At 32.4% G+C, this 10884-nt stretch overlaps 1 protein-coding gene across 1 annotated transcript in view; it reads left to right on the forward strand.

Moving 5' to 3' along the window:
• The window catches only part of LOC106786228, a 6489-nt gene extending 5042 nt beyond the window's left edge, over positions 1–1447 (forward strand). The window contains exon 2 of the mRNA XM_014747381.1: positions 1058–1447. Coding sequence (XP_014602867.1) covers positions 1058–1404 — 347 coding nt within the window. The 3' untranslated portion in view covers positions 1405–1447. The remainder of the gene's footprint in view (positions 1–1057) is intronic.
• The last annotated feature ends 9437 nt before the right edge of the window (positions 1448–10884 follow it).

Genomic DNA, 10884 nt, shown 5'->3' on the forward strand with positions numbered 1-10884 from the left:
TCGTCAAAGATACTTCAACTAGCTGTATCTTAAAAACGTGACTTAAAAAATAAAGAGAAGACAAAAAAAAAATGAGAAAGAGAAAGAGATAGAAAAAGATGAGTAACGCATAGCAAGGTCTTCTGACTTTTATCATTAAGGGATAGGAGCTTTCCACTACTATCATTTAATATTCTTATGGCGTAGCTAAGAAAGGAATAGAGTAGGGTGTTTCAGTGCCATACCTTATAGCAAGTTAGAGATGTTCCAATGGTGTTATGAAACTTCCAACACGGACTCCAGAATTCAATTTATTCCGTCTGGAGTTATCGCGGATGAAGCTCTCTAAGCAAACAATGACTTACCAACTTGCGAACTTATAAATGCATGGACACATAGGTTCAAATTTTCATTTAGAAATAATGAAAGAGTCTACCGGTTTTATACATCGTATAATCTAGTATTATTTATAATTAATTATCATTTTTTTCTTCTATCTTCTTTTTTGAAATAAAACATTGTTTAACTTTAACTCTACGAATATATACGCTCTTTTAATATAATTATTATTATTATTATTATTATTTAAAGGAATATTTTACTCATACTTCTAAATTATTATTGTAATTTCCAAGAGTTTTATTTATTGAATACATTTTTCACAATTTGTTTTAATTTAAATGTAATATAATTTTAATCCTTCGAGTGTTGTTTACTCATACACGCGTTCGATAAAACTTCCTAACGTATATATATATATATATGTGTGTATGTGTTTGTCAATATAAATGCAAATAATGTAATAATGTGTTGGTTTTAACTATCGATTAATTATTTCGAATTTTGTCGCAATGAAAATAATTTATTATTAGTTGCGGTTAGTAATATCAATCAAGAATACAATATCGCACTAGTAAACAAATATTCCGTTCCTACAAAAAAAAACACTTCAACTGAAAATATTCAGCATTGAAAATATTTAATATAACGAATAATCGTAATTTATAATAAAAAAAAAGAACTTATATTATTTGAATTCGTTATAATAATTAACAAATTTATTTGTATTTGTTTTCAGGTCGGCCAGGTACGGATTACCCAGTACTAGGAAAAGTGCCCTACACCAATTTTTATTGCGATGATCAACCCTATCCAGGTTTCTTCGCGGATGTTGAAACAAGATGTCAAGCTTGGCATTATTGTGACATAGATGGCAGACAAGCTACATTTTTGTGTCCAAATGGTACGCAATTCAGTCAGATCGTGTTCGTTTGCGATTGGTGGTTCAACGTCAGATGCGAATTAAGTCCGAAACTGTACGTCATCAACAGCCGATTGTACGGCAAACCTACGGAAGATCCAACAAGGCCGCATCGAATTATTACCAAGGAACTTCTCGAAAATATCTTCGTTAAACGAAAATGAATTTCTTATTTGTCGAATACAAAAATTCCTATATCTTTTTCTTTTTTTTTTTCTCTTTTTATTTTCTAACTCGAATGGTACATTTTATTTACGTTTAAGGAAAAAAAATGAATGACAGTGTTAATGGTTTTTTTATCTCTTTTTGAATTAGTGAAAAATTTATTTTCACAATTCGATGATGACAGTCGTTGAATCGAACGTAGAATTTTATTTCGTTGCAAATGAAACGAGTTTATGAGAATAACCGGAAAGGTAATTGTTTATTTCATTCTTTATACTTTTGATTATTAATAATAGTATTTTTCGCGAGATGCGAACATTGTTTGGTATGAAGTAATTATGTAAGAACGCGGAAATGGGAACCTAGCACCTAAGTTAAATAAAAAAGAAGAAGAAGAAGAAGAATAAGAAAAAGGTTGGGGTCAATGGAGAAATTTGTTCGACGAGGAAGTACTTTAACAACTGTTGAAGAAATTTAGAACCACTCTTGATGAGATTCTAACGCTAAAAAAACCTACAGTTAATATGTATTATTATCTGTTTATACCGCAACCGGGCAAATGATCAAGCAAATGATCGTTCTTTTTCAAGAAAAAGTTGTAATTTTGTTTAAACAATCTGATTTTGTGACTCTGTGTGTGTATGTGTGTGTTTGTGGTACTGACATTAAAAAATTAAAAGCATTCGCAACGTATAGAATTATTCAAAATAAGATAATTGGTCATTTGAAGAATACATGTTACGTTTTGAAAGAATTGAATTTTTGAAGAAAATGAAAGACAGTGGGTGTGAGTTTTTTGAAATGGATTTCTTTGTCAATCATAAATGATGTTTGAAATCATATGGGTCATTTTTTCTTTCGTTTTAGACGATTATAAGCAAGCAAATATCAAATATCGATGATTAAATTGTATTGTATTGTAGAATAATGAAAGCATACAAAATGTAAAGATTAATATTAACGTTATCGTTATATTTATATATATATATAATGCTAAAACATAAAATAGTTCATAGATTTTCTACCTGTCGTAGTAAAAATGGGATTCCTTTCTCAACTAAGAAAAGTTCCAATTAAGTGAACTTGAAAATCTTAAACGACGGTATTAAAAGGCCATAGTTTAAAGTATTTTATAATTAAAAATGGATAGATTAAGTTACGGATAAGAACAAAAAACAAAAAAATAAAATAAAATAAAACCGATAGAGCAAACGTGCAAGATGTTGATAATAGAAAAGTTTAACTAAAATATATTCGCTATAAATAATTAAATAATTAAATAAATAAATAATGTATCCGAATCGACGTAAGAGTTTTGATGTTAAATAATAAGAGAATATTATATTATAAAGATAAAGAAAAAAATATGAAACAACGTACGGCTTTTAATCATTTATCATTTATCATTTTGTGATGATTGATGTGAAAAAAAAAAAAAAAAGAGAAAAAAAAAACAAGAATATTGAAATACACGTCACAGTTACTTTAGAAGAAAATTTATTAACCTAAACCAAAGGAGATTTATTATTAAAAAAAAAAAAAATCTAGGAAAAGATTGTACGAGACACTTTGATGCTCTTTATTGAAGGATATTATCAGAACGGATATTAAAAATTGTCCAAGGAAAAAAATGTGATTTGAGTAGGAATCGATTAACACTTATATCTTCGAACGATCCATCCAGTCAAGTGATCTCTAACATTTCTTTTGATTCTTTTTTTTTCTCCCCCTCCCCCCTTTTTTATTTCCTATCGAAAAAGATTGGCAATGGTTATTAACAAATCTTTCGTGATTTTTCCTGGAAAAAAGACAAAAAAAAAAAAAAAAAAAAAAAAAAAAAAAAAAAAACCCACGCACTCCGTTACGTTCTGCGAATTTCAAATTGGGATTGAATATCGAAATTTATGGGTTTATGCAAAAAATATTTATGTTACGTGTTAAACGAAATATTGTACACATCGCGTTCAAATTTAATTCTATATATTCGAGAATACGGGATTTTTTATATATATATATAAAATTTCAATGCGTTAAAATAGTAGACGAGAAAAAAAAATTGCAAAACCGCGGATTACACTTTATTAATTTTCTATATTTGATGCTAGTTTTTATTTTACCGGGAGAGGGAGTTGATGGGATGGGGAAGGGGGAGGGAAGGGTAGAAGAGAGGATGAGAAGGTTTCGATAATAATCAAACAGTACATATTCTCGACAAAATTCACTATATATATATATATATACGCGAAAAATAAATTAAAAATGAAAATATTTTGAAAAATGTATAAATCTGATAGATAAAACTTGGCCTTTTTTTTTTTTTTCTCTCTCTTTTTCGTTTCCCCATACGCAACAACACCGGACCCATGGAAGGATCAGGAAATTGACACGTAAAAAAAATCGTCACGTTTGTTAATTTGGCTCATCGAATGTCTTTGGACTAAAAAAGAAAGGAAAAAAAAAAAAAAAAAAAGAAAAGAAAAGAAAAGAAGAGGGAAATAGGAAGGGTGGGAAGGGTGAGAGGGAAGGAGGGGTTGGGTTGCTTGCTCCTTCGAGAATCTTGGATTTAGGACGTGGAAAGCATCAACCAGCAAACCAACTACCCACTACCCCCCACCCACCACCACCACAACCACCGTGGAGTTCTTAAACGTTGATGAGATCGTGTCAGGGTTGAGAAACTTAACTTCTACTGTCTCCAACTTCATTTTATCCTTTTTCTACCTTTTTATATTCTATCTTCATCTCTCTTCTTCTATCATTTATTTTTTCTTTTTTTCTTTCTTTTCTTTTCTTTTCTTTTCTTTTCTTCCTCCACCTTCTGATTTTAATCCACCCTCCTTTTCTTATCGAATGAGAAGGGGGAAGAAGAAGAAGAAGAAGAAAGAGACAAAAAAAAATAGACAAGAACTTTCTTCAAACCTCATTGGAATTTTAGAGTCAGTTGATAATATTACGCGTTTCTAAACACACACATACACACACAACTCAATACCCTCACCAATTCTAAAGCCATTCGAGTCGATTTCAACGAGAATTATATCGACTCGAAAGGTGTTAACCATTTTCTTTGGAATTAGATTAAAAAAAAAGAATGAAGGAATGGTATACTCCCTGTTGTTTGTTTACGATTGCATGGATTCGAGAAAAAAGAAGAAGAAGAAGAAAAAAAAAAGACAAATCTTTATCCGGAAGACTCGTATTTATTTCTAATAATCGATTTACTAATCGTTCCAATTCGAAACATTCCGAAATATTTTAATTCGTATGGCGTTTTTGTGAACGAGAACTACCCCCTCCCTCTTTCCCACTCTATCCACAAAAAATGAAATAAAAAAATAAAAAGAGTATCCCCTATCTACCCCCCTCATCCCCTTTCCCTTCCCCTTTTCCGACAACATAATACAAATATTCTACACAATGATATATTCTACGTCATATAAATGTGAACAATGTCAACTCGTTATTTTAATTTACGTAATAATAAACGTAAAAATGGTTAACAATAGAATAATAGAAAAAAATCTCAAAGAAAAGATGGGACGACCGGAGTGGTGGTGGGGGCAGCTGGGGGATGGTTAAAGGAAGGTTTAGAAACGAGTACACGAGTGGTGCAAGGATAATTAGTTTGAAAAATAACCCCTTTCTCCTACTTATTTTTTGGTGGTATACACACAAAAAAAGAAAGAAAGAATCATGATGTCCCTTTAAAAAAAAACAAAAGAAAAAAAGAAAGACCCATTATCGGTGTTGTGTACGCATACAACAAACGTAGTTTAAATTAAGGAAGAATGAATTAAGAACGTAGTCTTTGCATTATTTTTTTCTTCATCTTCTTCTTCTTCTTCTTCTTCTTCTTAAAAAACCAATTGCGGTTGGGAACGAATTCGTAGGATGATCTTTTTAAAAGAGTATTATTATTGTATTTACGTTCTAACGAGTTGGGAGGGGAGGGGGGAAATAATATTTTAATGCCACTTGAAGAAGTTGAAAGAGAACTTTTTCCCAACGTGCAACTAGCCCCCCCCCCCTCATTCCCTCCTCAGCCCGTACCTAAGTTTCTCTTCTGTTCACCCGTTATCGTTTTACCAGGAATTCTTAAATACAATTGTACGCCCCCTTCCCCCCTTTTAAATATAAAGTGACTCACGAACGTATTTGAACACTTAACATGAGAAATAATTTATTATTTTTATATAATAAGTATATTATAGAACAACTTATATACCGAGACGTGTTGTTAACTTTGGATGAATGTATGACTATAATTTCTTTGAGGATTATACAGGTAAAGTTTCAAGCAATATTCGAAATATATTTATATAGAATAGTTACTATTAAATGATAGTAATGGTATTCGAAGTATGAAGTTACATATCACAAAGTGTTATAGGAAAGTAAGTAAAGAGTATGTATGCATGATCGTTTACAAGATGTTTATTCGTGTCAATGGTGATCTTATTAAATATTAAATACTTCAAAATTATCCGTTCACAAATAATTTTGTAACTTTAACATAATCTTTACGTTTATATACGTATGAAATAAAATCATAATTATATATATATAGATATATAAATAATAATAATAATATAATAATATATATATATATTTAGATTTGATTGAAACTTTATCTATATAATTTAAAGAATCATACCTTCCCATCAAATGTTAAAACACAGATACTCCTTGACACCGGCTATTTTTTGGCCTACACCATTGCACGGGAGTATCTGTGCTTTCTGTTATTACAGAATATATTAGAATATACAGTATATTACAGGATAGGATAATTAGATTTAATAAAATATTGATAACAACAATACAACAGAAGCGATTGTTTGGTAAGCGTGGGCGATAAAAAAAAGCCGATTAATAGGCGATCGGTCRRTCGGTAAGYGTTGTCGATAAAAAAAGCCGATTAATAGGCGATCGGTCGGTCGGTAAGCGTTAATAATATATATCTCCGTTTATAAATGTTCTATAATATACTTATGATAATTAAATCAATTATTTCTTCATTATAAGTGTTCAAATAATTTCGCGAATCACTATATATATATATATACTTCTATCCTATTCCAGAACAAAGATTAACAAATAAAAAATGATTAGAGTAGTAACCCCAACGGTCATTTGAGAAGTGTCTTGTTTGTTTCCAATCGTGGGTTACGCGATTTGACGCAGAGGCTTTTCCACAAGAGAGAAAGAGAGAGAGAGAGAGAAATTGAGAAACAAAGAGGGAAGTAGGAAGGGGCTTGGAGAGGGGATAGGGGGTTGGATGGTGAGGTGGGGTGGGAGAGAAAGCGTACCCACACACACTCGATTAAAATTTAATCTAATTCAAACGCACGGGTACGCGACCAATCGACATCGCCGAATTAATAGAGAAACAACTGGCCGCACGAACACTCCGGGTCTAATCTCGCATCAAAATTGCATCCAACGCGGCGCGGCCCGATGGTTGGAGAGGGGGAAGGGAGGGAGGGAATTGGGGGGAAGGCCGGGCTGGTTGTTGGCTGTTGCTCTGGCTCGCGATCCTACCTAATTTAGTATTTTTTTTTTTTTTATTTTATTTCATTTTTTTTCCCCTCTTTCGTTTCCTTGTCGTCGTCGTCGTCAGCGTCGTAGTTGTTGATGTTTCCTTCACCTTTCCCTTTTTTATTTGATCACTCCATCTTCTTTTTTTTTTTCACCCTCATATTTTAACCGCAACATTCGTACGCATTTGTTTTGTTTTGTTTTTTTTTTTCCTAACAACTTTCGTTCGACCCCCTTTGACCCCCCCACCCTCATTGTCCACCTAATCCTCCTACGACGCGTATGAGACCGAACTTTTGATTTATATTCTCGACACTGTTTATTTTTTTTTTCTTCTTTTTTCGATTTCTTCGTTCTTTATTTTTTTGGCACGAAACGATAGGATGGATGGATGGATGGATAGATGGTCAGGCATATAGTATTCTATTATAACGTTATAACGCGCGCCATTTTGTTTTTTGTATAACACACCGCCGAAATGAATATTCCCTCCCACCCATCATCGTCCCCTGTTCTTATGGAATCTTTTTTTTTTTTCCCAAGTGGAAGTGGTAGTGGGCGACGGGGGGTAGGGGGTTCTTTCTAAATTTTATTATAGACAAATTTGTGACATTTTATTCTCGCTGATGGCAACAGAGAGATGCGAGGGATCGAACGAAATTGAATATGGCTGAACGCGATAGCTATTCTACATTCCGTGTATCGATGTGTTGGAAAAAAAGAAAAATAAAAATAAACCGTAACGTTAATACGCGGGGGGGGGGGGAACATACGCACCACGTACACACACACACACGTATCATTCATCTACCACCATGCACAAATAGATGTGTTTTCGCGTCGAATAAACAACTACGTGCAAAATCGTTCGGACTATCACGTTACCGAAAATATATATATATATATATATTCATATAAAAAGAAAAAGAACGAAAATGGCGTGGCCGAAGGGGGGTGGGGGAAAGAGCGCAAAGGGGCAATATGACGTCGATGGAAATTAAATGGCCGATGAGAATTCGTCGTTTTTCTTTTTTCTTTCCCTCGTTCAAAAACGTTATTATATACACCGTTGGAATTTAGTTTTTGCGTTTCGCGTTAAGTTTAAGTTTTTACTATTCTATTAGATCTTTTATTTGAACTATGAGCTAGGATAAAACAAAACAAAAACAAAAACAAAAAAAAATACAAAAGTCAAATAGACAAAATTCCGAATTCGCGAGAGTGGTGTGCATATTTTCGATTTAAAAATGAAGGCGGGGGAAAGAAAGGTAAAAAATGAAAATGAAAATGAAGAAGAGGTGGAGGAGGAGGTGTAGGATGAAACTTGAAAATATTTCAGGCTCGAAAGCTACTAAAATAATACTAAAAATGTTTAATGGTATTATAGGGAAAAGAGAGAGAGAGAGAGAGAGAGAGAGAGAGAGAGAGAGAGAGAGAGAGAGAGAGAGAACACACGCTTGTTGTTGTATTGGAAACAACGATCGCAACGTATAGAATCGAACATTTATGAGGGTAGGTACGAATTGAAATAATCATACGAATATAATTATTCATCGAACATAAATTGCTTATCGTAAATAATTATTCGAATAAATAATTCATTCATAAAATGAATATTGGATCAAGAATTTTGCTATTCGGGGAAACATCGTGGTGGCGCAAACGTTCCTACGGATAGATATAAAGAATAAAAGAGAGAAAATATGTGTGACAGAGAGAGAGATAGAGAGAGAGAGAGAGAGAGAGAGAGAGAGGGAGAGAGAGAGAGAGAGATAATTATCTCATGAAAGAACGATTCCCGATTTCGTTTCCAATCAGCCATACACACATTTCTATTATCACACAAATATATATTTAATTTATAATTTTTTTTTTTCTAAAAAGAAAAAGAAAAAATAGAAAGAGAAAAAAAATAATTAATTATTATCAACGTCAATTGTGGATCGAGATTTAGATATTTTTGGTAATAACTTAAATTAAAACTTGGTCAAATTAATAATGACACGCGGATCTCGTATGAACGTTTATAAATGAGACTGCTGGTTTTATATTTTTGTTTCTCTTCTTTTTTGATTATGGAACTCTGACCACCCATCATCCATCTGAACATATAACATCATCCTTGAAAAGAAGTAATCAAACCAGTTTTTTACGTTTACGTAATTCATTTGTGATTAATGGAAGTAGTAGTAGTATCTGATGCGAGATATGCATTAATTCACGCATACACACGTACATCTATCTGTGTAACGACACGAGAGGTGTATTTTTTTTTTAAGCAACGAAGAAGAAGAAGAAGAAGACATGGCATAATTTGTTTTTTTTTTTTTTATTTTTTCTTTTAAGTAACCTCAGAGACTCGGTTAGTACCAATTTGGAAAATTTAAAAGGGAATGTTTTGCTCATTCATATTCACTGATAAACACTCACACACATACACACACACATTCATAAAAGCACGAATAGAGATCGTTGAACTTCGAGGACAATATTTTATCCGTTGTGTTACTACGTTTCTCGTTTGACTGAACAAACGTTTATTCAGAACATTTAAATGGGTCAGTATACCAAAACCCTCGCCCTTGACCAACAGAATTCGTCCGTTAAAATCACACCGAATTACGATACAATAATCAAGTTCAATGAAATGTTGCATAAACATGATTCGTCTAATATGTGAAATTTTCCATAGAATTTCTATATATGTTCTGTGTTATATTCTGATTCATTCATTTAAATATATATATCTCATAGGATATTACATTTATTATATAAATATATAAAACTACTATATATATAAATCATTTTCATACTTTTCCTTTGTATTTAATTATTAACATAAGGTAGTACAAGTATGAATTAAGAAAGAATGTAATCGTATTTCAAAAGGTAATAATGAATGCATCTATTGCAATATTTTTCTTTTTTCAATATAAATAAATAAATAAATAAATAAATAGATTACCTAATTAACAATGTACAATCTTTCCATTGTATTTATTTCGATCTAGAGCGTAATGGAATAATTTAATTTTCTTGTGGATGTGAACAAAAAATAAAAATAAGGGGTTTAGAGAAATTGATAATACTATTCTGCGATATACTATTTTAGATCGATGAACCTATCGAAAGATTGTCGTTGAAGAAAAGTGTCGAAGAAAATAAAAGAAAAGAAAAAAGAAAAAAAGATATCGAATATATATACACAAATAGATGGATAAGGCACGATGCGTGTGCGTGTGCGTGTGTGTTGAAAAATAGTATGAAAGTTAGATAGAGATAGAAATATAGGAAAAGGAAAAAGAGACAGATAGATAAAAAGGGGTGAGAGGAGGGGGATGGGAAGGGGGGAGGGATAGTAGAGGGGTGGCTACGTTGGCTAGAAAATTTCCACCAATGGGAGGAGAGCCAGTGGTGGTGGCAAAAATGCCCAAGGAGATTGGATCCCCTGAAAGTGGTCTGCGGATACTAGCTCCACCTGATTACCAGTTTCCTTGATGGATTCTTTAGACCAATTCCCTTTCCTTTTCACCCTCATTACCTTCCTCTTCTTCTTTACCTGTAAACTCCTCGTCTATTCCGGACTACTTTATTCTTTTTTTTTTTATATATATATATATTTCTTTCTTTCTCCCGCCCCTTTTTCTTTTTAACAGTCTTGCAAAATGTTGTCTCCTTCTTTATACTTCTTCTTCTTCTTCTTCTTTTATTATTTTTTTTTCCACAATTCCAATTTCGACTTTAAAAATCTGTGTATTAAATGTTCGTAATGTTACATATCTCTCTGTTGTTGTATTCTATGTAAAAATGTAAAAGTAGAGTGATTTCGATGGTTTTCAATGCTTACTACGTCACGTTTCAAGAAGAAAATGGATTTGCAAATGGACTCGTGGACGAATTCAAAACCACCTTCCCGGCAACAGCAGTTGCAGTATTAGTTC

This window comes from Polistes canadensis, unplaced genomic scaffold, assembly GCF_001313835.1.
Source record: "Polistes canadensis isolate GaletaPanama2010 unplaced genomic scaffold, ASM131383v1 scaffold_69, whole genome shotgun sequence".
NCBI lineage: Eukaryota > Metazoa > Arthropoda > Insecta > Hymenoptera > Vespidae > Polistes > Polistes canadensis.